We start from the raw sequence: 19,933 nt of genomic DNA, 5'->3' as shown, positions 1-19,933 counted from the left end.
CAAATCTTACCAGAAAGATATCAAACAGATATAAAAGAAATCAAATCTTATTTTGAAAGTCATAAAGTGCTCAATATAAATCTAATACAATTGTAAATATAAATTGCAGCTTTTCTTTTTGGTTAGCAATATGCATCAAACATCCAACACAGGTGACAATAAAGAGGTTAAACAGTTTCATAAGCAAGCACAAATTGACGAGTTTACTGATTATCAACAGATTCATAATATATTCATTCCATTAATTCCTTAAAAGGGAATCCTTGTCTAATAATAGAACAAGATTTTGTGCAGATGCAGGTATAACTGCTCAAGAGAGTATGTAGAAAAGGAATATAAAAATTTTAAAAAAAAAAAATTAAAAAACTAAAAAGGAGCAGCTGATAAATTATGTAATCTCTTTATATACAAAAGCAGGTTTTAATAACTGTTTTACTTTGTCCTTCAAATCATCTATACCTTTCACAAATGGAAGATATGCAGGAATAATTATGAAAAAATAAAAATAAGAAGACATGCAGGAAGAAAATGAATCAGATAGAGCCCACAAAAGTAAAGATACAGATACCACATCAGAGGAATACAATTCCTGTCCCATCCACACTTCAATTAACAAATCAATATACCATAGAGACACAGCACAATCCTAATGAACAAAAACCAGAAAGAGGAATCATAAACCAACACTAGATAAGCCCCTCAGATCTCATAACTGTTAACAATCCATTGACAGTTATTATGACCTTCATTAAAAGACTCTCCCCGCCAAAAACAATAACAATGATAATAACAACAACAACCACAACAATAATGGTGGTGCTGGTGGTAGCGGCAATGAAGATGATGGAGAGGCTCGTAATGAAAATCAAAGCAACCGCTCGACAGTATGAGTTTTCCATCATAGGTCCCCATCGAATATTACCGAACTTTTCAATCATAAACTGCAAAGCAATTATCAGACCAATTTCAATACGAAGCAAGAACAGGACTCAAAGAAAGGGAAGCACCCAAAACAAAATGGACAAATTTTCACAGCCAATAATGATCATAACTAGGCACAAAAATAAATAAATAAAAAATAAATCATTACACAATCAAACATGCAAATGCATCATGAGAAAACCGCATACATTCATTTATATACAAAGTGATAGACATTGAGTCCTTAAAATTTCCATGACCTATTCAATTGCACGAACCATCCTCTATATGGTGGATCAACGGTGGTTGGAACAAAGACCTATTTTGTTATGATTCAAATTTGACATATAGAATAATCTGCAAATGCAAATCAATAGATAAAGTCACACTCCCATAATTCATTTTCTCATCAGAGAATTTCCTTCAACTATTCATTCATATCTAATAACTAATACAATATTGTGGAATTGAGGAAAATATCAAAATACATGTCTTGTTTTATTATATAGAGAGAGAGTTATAGAGATTGAGTCCTTCGAAGTACCAGTAGGTTAGACCAATTCAATTAAACAAACCCCATCCACACTACCAGGGAAGGTCAATGGTACATGAATTAATTACCCACAAACATATAGACGAGAAGAAAAATAAAATTGTCAAATGTTAAAAATCAGAAAAGCCTGAACATATCCACAGGCAAACAATGGGTTTCGGTCTCACAGACAAAGTTGTACCATACGAGGCATTAGCACAAACCCAATAACTACTAGATCCATCTACATTAACTGATTCCTTCTTCATCTTATATTTTTTTTTCAAATAGCACAAAAAGTAGAGCCCCCTTTTAGGCTTTAGGTCTAGATTTTAGGATCACATTAGAAATGAAATGATCTTAGAGCCCTCAGATCTCATAGCTCACTTCAAATCATCAACGGTTTAAACATACATCAATGATTTAAACATAATGGCATTCATCAAAAGCCTTGCCCACCACCATAAATAAATACTAATAAATATATAAATTAAAGGGGAGGTCAGTTTACCCAAAACACGCACGTGTATGTGTGAAGCATAAAAGGGGGAGGAGGAGGTGATGGTAGTGTTGCAAGGCTAGTGATGAATGAAAACCATGAAACCATTCAATATTATAAGATTTTCCATCATTGGGCAACCTAGAGATGGCATGTGCTATACCTTTGTCGTATGGAGAATACTGACATTAAGTTGATGTAAATGAACTCATAGATTGGGTATTGAGTATTGACAGTTTACAAACCAAAAAAAAAAAAAAAAAGAACTGATAAATAGGACAACAGAGAGACAAACTAGCTTTATGTAAATGCATCAAGTGCACTTTCATACAGGGAGAAATGTCCAGTAAACTTGTATGTAGTACTAAATATTGAACTAATTGGAACATGAAAATGAAGTGAGAATCTTCAAACACAATCAAGGAATGTGCAAGAATTTGCAAACAAGCAAAAGGAAAAACAGAACAAAGTTTTCACGACTGACAATCACTAGACAAAAAACTAGCCTTAAAACACACATACAAAAGAGAATATGAAATACATCCAACACTGCATACCACACAATTCTTATGAGGCAAAAAAATGGTCTAACAAACATCAATGCTTAAAAGAATTTCACAACATGTAAGTTAGAGGAAAAGAGAGGTTAAATGGATGCAGTTATTGCAAACCAACTCATGTAAGCATCACCGACATTCTGCAGGAATAAAGCACAAAAAACAGTCATAATCAGATACTACAATAAGATTATTTACATGACTGATGAAGATGTTGCAATAATAATCCTTTCGGTAAGCTCACCTCATTACTACCATTCTTCATCAATATTGAAGTCATATGGTTTTCCTTAAAGATCTAAAGGGTGCAATGGTGAGAATATTATTATAACAATGACAGAAGAGGCTTCTAATTTATTATCTTTAATAAAAAAAAATAAAAAAATAAAAAAGAGTATCTGCTGAACACAATGTGTTCTCAATCAGTGTGGGATCGTTTTGACATAGTTTAGCTTCAAATTAAGGAATGGGCACAAAATAGCCAAATCTAATATAGAGGGTAAATTACTTTGACACCCCCTGACGTTTTCCTATTATACTTACAGCTTAAACTTTGTGAAAAAATAACCCCGACACCCTTGTTAGAGTTACATGACGTTAGATTTGTTAATGGCACCAGTAAAATTACTAAACTAATCCCATCTTAAACAAAACTATAGTATGTGTCAGTCACACTAACCTAAGCAACTCAAAATTTTAAAAGACAAATTTGCCTTTGCCACTTGCACCATCTCTATGCACTCAACCACCAACCAACACCACCCCGTGTTCTCTCTTCTCCACTGCCATCACCTCCTCTATTTTTCTCTCTTTAATTGTAATACAAATTATATATATTTACGATACATTTGTGTGTACATATAAACTTAAATACAAGTTTAATTATGATATGAATGTGAATTACTAAAGTTATATATATGCCATAATACATAATAGCCTATATGCACGAGTAGTGAGCAACCCACTTGTAGGATCTAGGAACCCAAATCAACCATTGAAAAATGTGGCATGACGTTCTGATAAAAACTTCCACCACACAATATTCTCCTGCATAACAATGCTTATCTTGTAATCTAATTAAAATTATAAATCTTACATATTGTATGTTTGTGAGCCTAGCTGATTGACCACATTGAAGCCACCGTGAAGGGTCACTTAAGAAGACTCAAATCTCATCTGTAAATAAGGAACCAAATCAACCACTGAACACCACCTTCTATACCAAATCCATCCCCTCCCTCCCTCTCTCTACTGGTAATCAGAACACCCACTCGAAGAAGACCCACAGAGAGTTTCTCTCTCTCTCCGAATAATCAAAAAACTCACATCAAAACAGACCCACAAACCAAAATTCCAAGATTCAAACTAAGGGTTTTGATTCTGAACTCAATCTCAAAACTCGAACTCACAATCCCAAAATTCAAACTTGGCATCTGGATTGTGATTCTGAAAATCCCAAAATTCGAATAAACAATGCCCACAAAATTCAAAAATGCACATATATATACACACTCGCACATGTACATATATAAGGATCCAACAAAATCCCAAAGCGACAGATTGTGGTGCTACAAACCAGAGAATCGAGCGAGAAAGAGGGATTGTTTGCAGAGGAAAAAAGAGTATGGATGGGTCGTGTGATTGAGAGGTCCTGTGATGAGAGAGAGAAATATTGTGGTAGGCAGTGTTGTGGTGGTGGATGTGGTGACAATGGGGCCGGCAGTGGGGTTGTGGTGACGATAGTGAGGAACCGATGGTGGTGTTGGTTGTGGAGTTGGCATGAAAATACACACACACACATATATATATATATATATACACACACACTATATAGTAGTAATCTGTGATTTGTGCAGTAAAATTGTAAGGGTATTTGTGTACAAAATAATATGGCTTAAACGATCATTTCATGTTGTCAATAAAGTTAATTTTGTTATTGTCAGTTTGTGAAGAATGAACCACACATCTTTTATTATAGAAGAATTACACATATATATAAATACAAGAGTAGACCTACGTTAGGCTTAACTAGGCAACTCTCCTTACTCTCCTAAATTAAGAGCTAAAAATTAGTATCTATATTACAATCATATATGTGCAACCTATTTATAGAAAGAATAATAAGTCAACTATTCCAACACTCCCCCTCAAGCTGGTGCAAAGATATTTTGCATCCCAAGCTTGTCAACAATCTGATGAAAAATTGTGCTAGATAATCATTTAGTGAGCACATCAGCAATCTGTTTAGAGGATGAAACGTATGGACTGCAAACTTGTCCCGAGTCCAATTTTTCTTTTGATGAAATGTCTATTCACTCCGCATGTTTGGTCTGGTCATGATGTACTGTATTATGAACTATATTTATAGCTGCTTTATTATCACTGGACAACATCATCGGGTCCTTCACTTCTACCCTCAAATCTGAGAGTATCATTTACAGCCAGATTAGTTCACATATCCCTTGAGTCATAGCTCTGAATTCTGTCTCTACACTAGAGCGAGCAACCACTGGTTGTTTCTTACTTCTCCAAGTAACTGAATTCCCTCCTAAGAAGGTACAGTAGCCAGTAGTTCACCACTTATCAACCATGGATCCAACCCAATCGGCATCGGTAAATGCTTCTAATTTCAGCTCCTTATCTTTCCGAAATAAGAGTCCCTTGCTAGATGTCCCTTTCAAGTATCTGATGATTCTATAAACTGCATCGAGGTGTGATCTAAGTGGGGCATGCATAAACTGACTCACTACACTTACTGCATAGGCTATGTCTGGCCTTGTATGTGACAAGTAGATCAGTTTTTCAACCATTTTCTGGTACATTCCACGGTCAACCATTTCTTCTTCCTTTTTTTCTCTTAACTTGTGGTTGGGTTCGATCGGAGTATCAATGGGTTTGCAGCCGAGCATACCTATTTCTTGAAGAAGATCTTAGGTGTATTTTTGATGAGAAATGACGATCCCATGCTTAGATCTAGCAACTTCAATTCCAAGAAAATATCTTAGTTTTCCCAAGTCTTTGATCTCAAATTCTTTTGCTAAATAAACCTTCAATGCCATCATTTCTTCAATGTCATCACCCGTGACAAGAATGTCGTCTACATGTATAATTAAGGCAATGACTCTTCAAATGGAGGACCTCTTTATGAATAAGGTGTGATCACCTTGACTTTGAAAGTACCCCCTTTTTAACATTGATTTAGTGAACTTCCCAAACCAAACCCGTGGAGACCGTTTAAGGCTATAGAGGGATTTTTATTCCACGATTTTAGCTCATACCCCGGTGGAATATCCATATAGACTTCTTCTAAGTCTCCATGGAGGAAAGCATTCTTCACATCAAACTGATGTAGAGGCCAATCCTTATTTGTTGCCAGAGATAGAAGAATTCTAATTGCATTCATTTTCACTATTGGTGCAAACGTCTTGTGGTAGTCTATTCTATACGTTTGAGTGTACCCTTTGGCCACTAGCCTCGCTTTGTATCTGTCCAAAGTGCCATCAGCTTTGAATTTGACAGTAAAAATCCATTTGCAGCCCAATATCCTTTTCCCTTCCAATAAATCAACAACTTCCCAGGTTTGATCTTTTTTCAGCGCTTTCATCTCCTCGTTCATGGCCTCCCTCCATGGTTTTGAGGTTAAAGCCTCTTAGACAGATAAGGGAACTTGCTAAGACAAAACTTGAGAAAGAAAGGTTTCGTATTGTGGTGATAAACTCTGCATGGATACAAAGTTAGACATGGGGTGTCGAATACAAGTTCAAGCCCCTTTTCTAAGACCAATGGGCATATTGAGGTCATTATTAGAATGAAATTCTGAACTAAAACCAGAATTAGGATTATTTTCATTACCTATTTCAAGCCTGACAATTGGAGCTGGTGCGGTGATGATGGACTTTTTCCTCCTAGAGTACACGTTGTAAGTGGGAGTCTGAGGTCTCTCGGCTTCTGATTCTTCATTTGTGGGGAGACTAGGAGGACTATCTGGAGGTGCAGTAACTGGTTTACTAAGAAGTGAATTAGGAATAACACTCAGGTTAGGGCCATTGTCATTTTCTTCAGCACCTTCCATAACTTCAGCAACTTGGTTATTTTTATCTACAACAATCTTTCCATCCATCCCTCCAGAATCCATAGTATCTGAATTTTCCAAATTCCACCATCTATCTTCCATTTTTGAACCATTCTCCCCCTGAAGATAGGAATTCCCAAAGTAAAGCTGATTTTCTACAAATGACACATCCATAGTGATATATGTCTTCCTTGTAGAGGGGAATGATAGCACTTGTATCCTTTTTGTGTGGAGGAGTACCCTAAGAATATACACTTGACAGCTCTAGGATCCAATTTTCTTTACAAGTGTTGTTGGACATATACATACACAACCAAAGACTTTTGGTGATAAAGAGCCAACTCCTTGGAAAATTGGAAATAAGACAATGAGCTTTTTGATTGGTGTCTGGAATTCAAGAACTTTTGTTGGCATCCTGTCTATAAGATATGCGGCTGTTAGGACAGCTTTTCCCCCAGTAGTTTGTAGGCACGTTCATTTGGAACAAGAGAGCACGAGCTATTTCCAATAAATGCCTATTTTTCCTTTTAGCCACCTCATGTTGGGGGGTGTCTAACACATGATGACTGGTGTAAAATACCCTCACGTTCCAAGTAGCTTGTTAATCCTTGGTTGAAGTACTCCCACTTGTATTTGAGGAACCAAATCAACCACTGAACACCACCTCATATACCAAATTTGTTCCCCCCCCCCCCCCCCGATCTCTCTCTCCTGGTAATCAGAACACCCACTCAAAGAAGACCCACAGAGAGTTTCTGATGTAGGCAGAATTTCAAATTTCTGCAAGTGGAATTTTTGTTTTTCAAAAACTTTAATTTCAAATTTCTGCAAGTGAAATTTGTGTTTTTCAGAAACTTTCCATATTTTGAAAGTTACCTTATTTTGAGTAGTTTTCTGATTTTAATTAGCTTTCCATTTAGAGTAGTTCTCTAATTTTCAGCAACTTTCCTATTTTGGTTTTATTTTATATTTGGTAGTTAGCAAATATAAGGCTAAGATTGGGGAGGAAGAAATTCTATATAAAGCCTTGTAATTTCTAGGGTTCAATCAATTTTAGTTGAAGACATTATTTTTACAGCAAATAAAAATTGCTTTGCAATTCTTTGCAATTTCTCCTTCTCTCTTGCATCGTTATTCTTTTATTTCGTTTCAAATTTGTAGTGAAGACAATTTGAACTTCTCCTCTTGGTAAGGCGGCATCAGTTTCTCTCTTAACAATACAAATACTCACATCAAAAAAGACCCACGAAACCAAAATTCCAAGATTCAAACTAAGGATTTTAATTCTAAACTCAATCCCAAAACTCGAACTCACAATCCCAAAATTCGAACTCGGCATCTGGACTGAAATTCTGAAAATCCCAAAATTCGAACAAACAATGCCCACATAATCCAAAAGTACACACACATATATACACTCGCACATAAACATATCAAAGAATCCAACAAAATCCCAAAGAAAGGGATTGTGGTGCTACAAACCAGAGAATCAAACAAGAAAAAGAGGGATTGTTTGAAGAGAGGAAAAGAGAGCATGGATGGGTTGTGTGGTTGAGAGGGCTTGCGATGAGAGAGAGATAGCGGGGGGCAGTGTTATGGGGGTGGATGTGGCGACAATGGGGCCTGCAGTGGTGTGGTAGTGGAGGTGGCGATAGTGAGCAACCATGATGGTGTTGGTTGTGGAGTTGGCATGAAAATATACACACATATATATAGTAGTAATATGTGATTTGTGTGTTAAAATTGTAAGGGCTATTTGTTTACAAAATAATATAGCTTAAATGGTCATTTCATAATGACAATAAAGTTAAATTTGATATTTTATTTTATTCTTTTAATTGAACTAACAACAAGGGAAGTTTGGGTGAGGTAGAGCAAATCTCATAGGGGTGTCAGTGTAATTCACCCTAATATATATATATATATATATATATATATATATATATATATATATAGATATTCAATCAAATCCAAGAACAGGAAAAACAGCCTAGCCTACAAAAATATGAGGGAAGAGAGAGTCGAGGAGTGGAGACCATGAAATAAAAGTGCCCTTGACATAAGGAAGAATGTGAAGATTAGCAGCAAAATGTGAGGAAGGGGGAGCAAACAGAAACTGATTGACTAAGTGAAAAGAATAGGCAATATCAATATCAGGATGTAAAGTGAAAATAACACAAACATACCCCTAAAGAATTGTAAAAGTTGGATAATTTCAAATTTGCTCGATTCAAACCGGATGCTAAGTTTGAAGGACAAGTAAAATGTCTAGACGACAAATGAAAGAAAACCGAAAATTCTTAACAGCAATTCATTTCAAATGCATTTGATGTCTACAGAAAAAACACTTCAAGATTTCAGTCCACCGTTACATGATTTATTTGCCTTCTATAATATTTTCCCTAAAAAATGGTGCCATAACCCACAATTCGAACATTTGAAAGTTGCAAAATCAACACTTCACCACAAATTAACATGCAGACACTTGAATTAGAAACACTTATTATAGTTTTTAAAAAGGTCAGATATAGCTTTCTAGGCTGCATTTCCATCAATAACTGCAGAAAACAAACTACTCAGCCCAGTACATATCAATAATAGCACATAAACTATTCAAATAATAAAACATTCATTCTATGTACATCTGGCACAATGGTAATTTTGGGCTTGTCTAGAAATATACAAGAACTCTAAAATTGATATGGATGATGAGAGAACCCTCAGATCTCACAGCTTTGAAGCTAATGGCATTTATCAAAAGCCTTTACACACCACCATGAAAATAAATAAATAAATAAAGGATAAAGGACACTGACATCCCGAAGGTGGTAGTGGTGGTGGCGACGGCGGCGGTGGCGGTGGTGGTGGTAATGGCGGCGGCGGCGGTGGTAAAGGCTACTGATGGATAAAAACCATTGAAATGTTGAGATTTACCAGCATTGGGCAATCCAGAGAGTATGCTTAACTTTTCCACACACACATATATATATACATAAGAACACAAGTAAATATATAGTAGATAAAGAGAAAATTTGGATGAAATAAAATGGTGAGTGAAAGTACGTACTGGGTTTGAATCCATAATAAGAATAAATCAACATCAACTTGTGTCCATGATATCTAAATGAAAGTTTACAAATTAATATTCAATTATGCTTCTTACTTCTTCTTTTTTTCACTAGTTGATAGTCGCCCCTCTCGTCAAAGAGGGGTGACCATCAATTGCACGAATCATATTAGAGTCGCCAACAACATCCTGATAGAAACATACCCGTTCAATTGCATGAACCATCCTCTATATGGTGTATCAACGGTGGTTGGAACAAAGATGCATTTTGTTATGATTCAAATTTGACATATAGAATAATCTGCAAATGCAAATCAATAGATAAAGTCCTACTCCCATAATTCATTTTTTCGTCAGAGAATTTCCTTCAACTATGCATATCTAAGAACTAATATAATATTGTGGAATTGAAGGGAAATATCCAAATACATGTCTTGTTTTATTTTATATATAATATATAAAGAGTAACAGAGATTGAGTCCTTAGAAATTAATACCAATAAGTTAGACTAGTTCAATTAAACAAACCCCATCCACACTACCAGGGAAGTTCAATGGTACATGAATTAAGTACACACAAACAAATAGACCAGAAGAAAAAATATAAATTGTCAAATGTTAAAAATCAGAAAAGCCTGAACATATTCACAGGCAAACAATGGGTTTTGGTTACTCAAACCAAGTTGTCCGTACAAGGCATTAGCACAGACCTAATAACTACAAGATTCATCTACACTAAATGATTCCTTCTTCATCTTCATTTTTTCCAAATAGCACAAAAAGTAGCACCCCCATTTAGGAGGCTTTAGGTCTAGATGTTAGGAATCACATTAGAAATGAAATGATCTTGGAGCCCTCAGATCTCATAGCTTCAAATCATCAATGGTGTAAATCAAATGGCATTCATCAAAAACCTTGCCCACCACCATAAATAAATACTAATAAATATATAAATTAAAGGGGAGGTCAATGTAATTTACCCAAAAACACGTACATGTATGTGTGTAGCATAAAAGGGGGAGGAGGAGGTAATGGTAGTGTGGCAAGGCTAGTGATGAATGAAAACCATGAAACCATTCAATATTATAAGATTTTCCATCAATGGGCAACTTAAAGATGGCATGTGCTATACCTTTTTCCTACGGAGAATACTGAGATTAAGTTGATGTCAATGAACTCTTAGATTGGGTAGTGACATTTTACAAACCAAAAAAAATAATAAAATAAAACTGATAAAGAGGACAGCAGAGAGAGAATCTAGCTTTACGTAAATGCATCAAGTGCACTTTCATGCAGGGAGAAATGTTGTAGTACTAAATATTGAACTAATTAGAACATGAAAATGAAGTGAGAATCTTCAAACACAGTCAAGGAATGTGCAAGAATTTGCAGACAAACAAATGGCAAAACAGAACAAAATATTCAAGACTAACATTACTAGACAAAAAACTAACCTTAAAGCACACATATAAAAGCGAATACGAAATACATCCACCACTGGATACAACACAATTTATATCAGGCAACAAATGGTCTAATAAACATCAATACTTACAAGAATTTCACAGCATGTAGATTAAATGGATGCAGTTTTTGGTAACCAACCCATATAAGCATCACCGACAATCTACCGGAATAAAGCACAAATCACAGTCATAATCAGATACTACCATAAAATGATTTACCTGAATATGCTACAATACTAATTCTTTCGGTAAGTACATCTCATTACTACCATTCTTCATCAATATTGAAGTCGTATGGTTTTTGTTAAAAATCTAAAAGGTGCAATGGTGAGAATGTTATTATAACAATGACAGAAGAGGCTTCTAATAAATAAATAAAAAAAACAGAGCATCTACTGAACACAATGTGTTCTCCATCATTGTGGTATCGTTTTGACATAATTAAATTTCAAATGAAAGAATGGGCACAAAATAGCCAAATGTAATATATAGGGTGAATTACTTTGACACCACTGTCAGAGTTACAGTACGTTAGATTTGTTAATGGCACCCGTAAAATTACCACTAACCCCATCTTAAATAAAAAGCAGAAAATATTTATAGTAGTAATATGTGATTTGTGTGTTAAAATTGTAATGGTATTTGTGTATAAATAGTATGGCTGAAATGGTCATTTCATATTGTCAACAAAGTTAATTTTGTTATTTTGCTACAGATAAAGGCATTCTTGATACTTTATTTTATTCTTTTAATTGAACTAACAAAAAGGGAGGCCTGGGTAAGGTCTACCAAACCTCATGGGAGGTTGACCAATTTTTTTTCTTCAGAGTAATTCACCCCAATAGATATATATATATATATATATATATATATATATATATATATATATATTCAAATTCAACACCAGACAAAACATCATAGCCTACAAAAATGTGAGGGAAGAGAGAGCCGAGAAGTGGAGACCATGAAATAAAGTGCCCTTGATATACTGAAGAATGTGAAGAACAACAGCAACATGAGAGAAAGGAGGAGCAAACATAAACTGATTGACTAAGTGAACAGAATAGACAATAATAATATCAAGGCGGGTAACTGTTAAACCAGACTGCCAACTAGCCAGTGATTAAGTGGTATGTCATAGTCAGTTTCAAGAGGAGAAGAATGTGGATGCAGTCTTGCTATCAGTCAACACAAACACAAGGAAATCATTTCCATCACAAAAACAACTACAGCAAAGTCCAACATAGTATGATTGCTTGAAATTGCACAACTAATCTGTGCCACGTTATGGCTCACTCAGAGAGCATACAAGTTTAAAATAACATGTAAAAATTGAGAATTCAATGCAGAGAAATCACGGGAGCAGAAGTCATGTGGCAGACCCAGAGCAGTCGAGATAAAGGTTTCAAGATGAAAAAAAAAATGTAAAAATTGTAGATTAAAGAAGTGAAAATAACATATAAACACGCCCCTAAAGAATTGTAAAAGTTGGATAAATTCAAATTTGCTCCATTCAATCCTGATACTAAGTTTTAAGGACAAATAAAAAGTCTAAATGATAAATGAAAGAAAACCGAAAATTCCTAACAACAATTCATTTCAAATGCATATAAATGTTTGCAGAAAAAACACTCCAGTTTTCAGTCCACCCCTACATGATTTATTTGCCTTCTATAATATTTTCCCTAAAAATGGTGCCATAACCCATAATTTGAACATTTGAAAGTTGCAAAATCAACACTTCAACCACAAATTCATATGCAGACACTTGAATTAGTAACACTTACAATAGTTTTAAAAAGGGTCAGATATAGCTTTCTAGGCTGTATTTCCATCAATAACTGCAAAAAACAAACTGCTCAAAGCCCAGTGCGTATTTCATCATTCACTACATATCAATAATAGCACATAAACTATTAAAATAATAGAACATTTATTCTATGTAGATCTGGCAAAAGGTTAGTTCAATTTTGGGCTTGTCTAGATATATGCAAAAACTCTAAAATTGAAATGGCTGGTGAAAGAACCCTCAGATCTCACTACTTTGAAGCTAATGCATTCATCAAAAGCCTTTACACACCACCATAAAAATAATTAAATAAAGGGTTAATTACACTGACATCCCCGGAGGTGGTAGTGGTGGTGGTGCGGCGGCGGTGGTAAAGGCTACGGATAGATAGAAACCATTAAAATGTTGAGATTTACCATCATCGGGCAATCAATGGAGAGATCATGCTTAACATTTTTCACTCTTAAATATATATACACACACACACACACACACACACACACACATATTTATATAAAAACACATGTATATATATATACTAGTAGCAGATAGAGAGAAGATAGAAAGGAAAAAATGTATGAAAGAAAATATCTAGTGAAAGAACGTACTGGGTTTGATGGCGGAGTCGGCCAACAAAGTGCGATACCAGGGTTTATGGACATCTGAAATGAATTGCCTAAATACTCGTAACATCTGTTTTTTTATTCAATAGAATGTCTAAAGTGCCCTTGACAAATTTGAATCTTTGGGCTGGTCCATGAAGGTTTGAAATTTTTTTTCTTTTTTACAAACATTAGATTTCCTAACTAGCTTTCTCTCTCTAAAGAACAACTACAACAATATTTTCTCATTATGTTTTTCAACAACCCTGTTTGGAGAGGCTCTTGATGGCGATTCTTCCTTCTCAGGTGAAAGCAACTCTTTTTTCAAGTAAGAGTTTTAATTTCTGAAATTTTTCCTCCTCTAAAAATTAACATAACCCTAACTCTAATTTTTTCAGAAATTTTTTTCTGCTCTATTTTTAGATTTTTCTCCTTTAAAAATTCTCGTTTAATCAATGTTTAGTTTTATTTGACACTTATAAACACGAATTATCATTGTGTTGATTTAGTGTATCCATACATAATCTGGTACTTATATTGTTTCAATTATTGTCTAATTTTTGTCTCTGGTTTATTATTAGTTGATATTTTCATACTTCTTTGTGTTTGTTTTATTATTAGTTGATATTCTCATACTTGTGGAAGTACTTTGTCATAGAGAGCTCTAAACATACCTATTGATCGATTTTAATGTTTAACGCAAAATCATTGGATCGGCATGGACAAAACAATAACACAACTAGTACATTCCAAAGTTGTATGTGATATTTAAACTAATGTAAAACTTAAGGAAACACGGGCCATTTCGGACTACCAGTTCCTCACTTTCCTGTTTCTTGTTTCCTTTTTTCCTGTGGCTAATCCTAAGCCATTTGATGTTGCTATGGGTTACTATGAACATTAGTATGATGTGTTAGTAGTGTTTTGACATTGTAAATGATGGTATTGCCCTTAAACGAACTCAGGTTTGGATAAAGACCTGATTTAGCGATTCGGAGCCCCGGGTTCGGATCGTTACATCTACCATCCTACATCAACACGCACCCTAATCCATCACGTGAAGCATCACAAAAGATCACATAACCCAAGCCACGCTCAGGTATCATCAATACTGGTGTGACGCCCCAAATTCTAAGAACTGGTGCATCAACTAGAAAATCACAACCCGACCCGTTATCGAGTCCGAAATGCAAAAGCAAGAAAAGAAAAGAGAAGAAATGAAAAGAGGTCCCTAGAGATAAATATTACCTCTAAGACCTAAACGTGACCTCTTTTGAAGTCACGAGATTCGAATGGAAGATAATTTGAAAACTAAGGTTGAAACGAGCCATGAACAAGAACAAGGATAAAATGGTCATTTCTTATGAAAAAGGATTACAAAATACACCATTTCATGGTTATGAAACACCACCACATCATCACAGTGCATCGAGGCAAGCCATAAGAGAAGAAGAAACATGTAGTAAGGAAGTGCAAGAATCGGTCGACGTGAAACCTGTACACGTCGACTGGTTTAGTCTACTTGTACAGACTTCACGTCAACGTGTTTGGCTGCCAGCCTGCGAAAAGTGAACTGTGGGGATACCGGTCGACGTGAAATCTGTACACGTAGACCGATTTGAGGCAAAATGGCTTGTTAAGGCCTGCAACCTATGGTTTGCGAAACCGACACCCCTTGATGTCTATGGGGATAGATGCACTACCCAAACCGATCTTACAAAAGGGAAAAATGAACATAAAGGATATCCCAAGTGCATGAATGCCAAAAATAAACATTTTGATATAAGGTTCCGTAATATATATACATTGACAGCAAATGGCCATTAGCCTCATTGCATACATTTCAAGTTGATACAAAAGAGGGTGCTTGGGCGGAAATGACTAAGGAACTCATTTAGGATAAGTTCCAAATCCATTTCCTGCCATTAAAAAGGAAGTTAAGTAACGTTCCAAGTACATTACACAATTACAACCCAAAATGGTGCATACAACATGCTAACATTTCCATGTGATGATAAAGCAAAAGATATCCAAAATATAGAGCAAATCTGAGCTAAGGATGGTGCACATCCAAAAAGAAAATCTCCTTGCCTGAAAAACATTTAAATTAGCGAGGGTGAGTAATCTAAATTACTCTATAGGAAAGTGCATTATGAGGATAACCTAAGTTTTCATTGGCCTCACAAGAATGGCATAAAATACACGTATGTGGAACATGCTTGATAAGTGATGAAATATGCACATTTCAGCCCTAATCTTAGGTAAATTAAACCCTTCATCTGTCATTACTTTCCCATTTCAGTCTTAATTTGTTTTATTGTCGATTTCAGGTCAATAAGGCTCAAATACGCTAAATTCAGTTCATTAAAGTCTTTTTGGAGTCAAGCAAATATAACGGGAAAAAGTTCTAGAAATTGCCAAATTACAGTGCCACGATCGATCCTACCTGTTCCACGATCGATCATACATTTCCATGATCGATCCTGAAGTTAATAAGCGCCGAATATTACATATTCAAAAGCCCTTAACTGCATGGTTTAGTCTATTTAGCATGTTAATAAAGTGTGTTTTACATACTTTCGTATTTATTTGTTATTTTCAGGACTTATATCTAAAATGGCGTAAAAGTGGGATTTTAAGGGCTATTAGTGAACAAGGTATTTGGCGAGCTATGGAACCCGGCAAAATGGACCTAAGTCTATGATCATACTCAACCTGAGAATGAAGTCATGCCCGGGACGTTAAGCAAAAAAGAAGAAGTCGACTTTGAAGGGCAAAGCATAGCGTCCGGACGCACTCTCTAAGTGCAATTCTGGCGTCTGGACGCTCTTTGTAAATCAGGACAACAAATTCAATTTAACAAAAGTTAAAATTCCAGTAGCCAGAAGAATTTGCTTCCGGATGCCCAGTGCCACAAGCCCCGCCAGCAAGCGCCCAGCGAGCGCTATGACATGCACCTGGACACTCAGCGTCCGGATGCACACCTGCAAACTTTGAGCAGATTTGAAATTTCAGTTACTTTTCTCTCTCCTCCCCACATGAATGCGCGAAATTTATGGTTTTTTAACCTGATTTTGCTAGAGGGGGTTATATACACATGTATAATGTTGTATCTTATATCATATATCATTTCAGAATTTGAATTTTGTAAGTTTCTAAAGAGAGAAAATGAGGAATAGCTAGGGTTCTTGAGTGTTCTTGGGTGTGGCTGTTATGGAGCTGAAGATGGAGGCTTCCTCTTCAACCATCGGAGCTTTAACCACCACAAGGATGAGCTAAATCCCCTCATAGGAGATTAAGGTAGCCTTGATCAAAGTAGTCATGTAGTCTTTGTATTTTAATTTGGGCAATATTATTGTATCTGATGAATTTTATGAATAAGAAGATGATATATTTTCAATTTTGTGTATTTACATTCAATTGATTTATGATCTAGGCAGAATATATATACACCATGTAATTCTTATCTTAGAACCATGATTATATATTTATATTCTTGATATCTTTATATGCGATAATGAAGATTGATTCATGAAATGGGATATAAGCATGTTATGTATGAATTTAGATAGATTATGCTAAGGGAAGATAGACCATGCTACACCCCTATATTAACGTAGTTAGGTAGATGGTCCATGCCAACCAAAGATAGTCTATGCTAAAGAATTGATTTCATGTGCTAAAACTTGTAATGTCAAGACCTTGATAGGTCATGCCTAGGGAAAATGGCTCATACCACACCTAAGTTTAGGTGGATGAGTAATACCAACCGTAGATGGGTTATGCGTAGTCTTGAATTGCACGAATTTCTGGAAAATTGTTGTGGTTGTATAAAGATGGAATCTTTGAAAGAAAATGAAAGTTTTGAGTTTAACTTAGTCGAGTTACCTATGAAGTCGCGAAGACCGTCTTAAAGACTATAGACTGAATGTTTGAACGAAAATACCTTAACAAAGGTGCTAATTATGTCACTAGACCATATTAATGTATAAAGATTGAATCTTTGAAAGAAAATGAGAGTTTTGAGTTAAATTTATTCGAGTTCCCTTTTACGTCCCGAAGAGTGTTTTAATGAGTAAAGATTAAATCTTTGAATGCAAATATCTAAATCAAGGTAGTTATTATGTCACTCGACCATTTTAACGTATATAATTATATCTTTAAAAGAAAATTAGAGTTTTGAGTTAAACTTATTCGATATCCCATTGACGTCACGAAGAGTATTTTAATAACTAAAGATTGAATTTTTGAATGAAAATACCTCAAAAAAGTTACCTATTAGGTCACTAGACCTTTTTATTGTATAAATATTGAATCTTTGAAAGAAAGTGAGAGTTTTGAGTTTAACTTATTCAAGTTACCTATCAAGTCGCAAAGAGTGTTTTAATGACTAAAGATTGAATCTTTGAATAAAACTACCTCTATAAAGGTACCTATTATGTCATTACACCTTTTTAATTTCTAAAGATTGAATCTTTGAATGAAAATAAGAGTTTTGAGTCAAACTTATTCGAGATCCCTTTAATGTCCCGAAGAGTGTTTTAATGAGTAAAGATTGAATCTTTGAATGAAAATACCTCAATCAAGGTACTTATTATGTCAATAGACAATTTTAATGTATAAAGATTAAATCTTTGAAAGAAAATGAGAGTTTTGAGTTAAACTTATTCGAGATCCCTTTGACGTCACGAAGAGTGTTTTAATGAGCAAAGATTGAATCTTTGAAAAAAATCACCTCAATCAAGGTACCGATTATGTCACTAGACATTTTTAAGGTATAAAGATTGAATCTTTGAAAGAAAATGAGAATTTTGAGTAAAACATATTCAAGTTCCCTTTGAGGACCCAAAGAGTGTTTTAATAAGTGAAGATTGAATCTTTGAATGAAAATACCTAAATCAAACTACCTTTTATGTCACTAGACCGTTTTAATGTATAAAGATAAAATCTTTGATAGAAAATAAGAGTTTTGAGTTAAAGTTATTCAAGATTCTTTTGACATCACGAAGAGTGTTTTAATGAGTAAGGTTTAAATCTTTGAATGAAATTACCTGAATCGAGATACCTATTAAGTCGCTAGACCTTTTTAATGTATAAAGATTGAATCTTTGAAAGAAAATGATAGTTTTGAGTTTTACTTATTTGCAAGACGTATGGAGTTGCGAAGAGTGTTTTAGTGAATAAAAATCGAATCTTCGAATGAAAAAACCTCAATAAAGGTACCTATATGTCAGTAGACCTTATTAACATATAAAAATTGAATCTTTGAAAGAAAATGAGAGTTTTTAGTTGAACTAATTCGAGTTCCCTTTGACGTCCCTAAAGGTGTTTTAATGATCAAAGATTGAATCTTTGAATGAATATACCTCTATCAAGGTTCCTATTATTTCACTAGACCATTTTAATGTATAAGGGTTGAATCTTTGAAAGAAAATGAGAGATTTGAGTTCAACTTATTCGAGATCACTTTGACGTCACGAAGAGTGTTTTAATGAGTAAACATTGAATCGTTGAATGAAAATACCTCAATCAAAGTATCTATTATGTCACGGGAACTTTTTAGTGTATCAAGATTGAATCTTTGCAACAAAATGAGAGATTTGAGTTTCACTTGTTCGAGTTACCTATGAAGTCACGAAGGGTGTTTTTATAACTAAAGATTGAATCTTTGACTGAAAATGAGAGTTTTAAGTGAAACTTATTCGAGTTCCCTTTGACGTTCCAAAAAGTATTTTAATGATCAAAGCTTGAATCTTTGAATGAAAATACCTCAATCAAGGTACCTGTTATTTCACTAAACCATTTTAATGTGTAAAGATTGAATCTTTGATAGAAAAAGGGAGTTTTGAGTTAAACTTATTCGAGATCTCTTTGACATCATGAAGAGTGTTTTAATGAGAAAAGATTGAATTTATGAATGAAATTACCTCAATCAAGGTACATATTATGTTACTAGACCTTTTTAAATGTATAAAGGTCGAATCCTTTAAACAAAATGAGAGTTTTGAGTTAAATTTATTCGAGATTCCTTTAACGTCACGAAGAGTTTTCAATGAGTAAAGATTGAATGTTTGAATGAAATTACCTCAATCAAGATACCTATTTTGTCACTAGACCGTTTTAATGTATAATGATTGAATCTTTGAAAAAAAATGAGAGTTTTGAGTTTAACTTCTTCGGGTTACGTATGAAGTCCCGAAGAGTGTTTTAATGATCAAAGAATGAATCTTTGAATGAAAATACCTCAATCAAGGTACCTATTATGTCACTAAACCATTTTAATGTATAAAGATTAAATCTTTGTTAAAAAATGAGAGTGTTGAGTTAAACTTATTCGAGAACTCTTTGAAGTCACGAAGAGTGTTTTAATGAGTAAGGATTAATCTTTGAATGAAATTACCTCAATCAAGGTTCCTAATCTGTCACTCG

General features: G+C 34.7%; 1 protein-coding gene and 2 non-coding genes across 4 annotated transcripts; all 3 read right to left on the bottom strand.

Moving 5' to 3' along the window:
• Positions 1-516: 516 nt before the first annotated feature.
• On the bottom strand, positions 517-13,780 carry LOC132273544 (uncharacterized). Of its 2 annotated transcripts, XM_059774504.1 has the most exons (3): positions 13,511-13,780; positions 12,901-12,954; positions 517-941 (listed from the first exon to the last, which is right to left on the bottom strand). In XM_059774504.1, the coding sequence occupies exons 1-3, from the start codon at positions 13,562-13,564 to the stop codon at positions 687-689; spliced, it is 363 nt and encodes a 120-aa protein (XP_059630487.1). In that variant the 5' UTR covers positions 13,565-13,780; the 3' UTR covers positions 517-686. The 2 variants fall into 2 exon arrangements, 1 of the variants encoding a protein (XP_059630487.1); XR_009470138.1 differs by lacking the exons at positions 12,901-12,954; positions 13,511-13,780 and adding an exon at positions 3,606-4,289.
• LOC132275820 (small nucleolar RNA snoR118) lies at positions 9,100-9,184 on the bottom strand. Its single transcript, XR_009470766.1, has one exon. It is a non-coding gene; the product is annotated as a small nucleolar RNA snoR118 (small nucleolar RNA).
• Positions 12,915-13,002, bottom strand: LOC132275819 (small nucleolar RNA snoR118). Its single transcript, XR_009470765.1, has one exon. It is a non-coding gene; the product is annotated as a small nucleolar RNA snoR118 (small nucleolar RNA).
• Positions 13,781-19,933: the final 6,153 nt, after the last annotated feature.

Source organism: Cornus florida, unplaced genomic scaffold, assembly GCF_030987335.1.
Source record: "Cornus florida cultivar Cherokee Brave unplaced genomic scaffold, ASM3098733v1 CherokeeBrave_3.0.0_Hap2_Chr09, whole genome shotgun sequence".
Taxonomy (NCBI): domain Eukaryota; kingdom Viridiplantae; phylum Streptophyta; class Magnoliopsida; order Cornales; family Cornaceae; genus Cornus; species Cornus florida.
The sequence above is the reverse complement of the archived record's forward strand: the minus strand, read 5'-3'. Positions and strand labels throughout refer to the sequence as shown.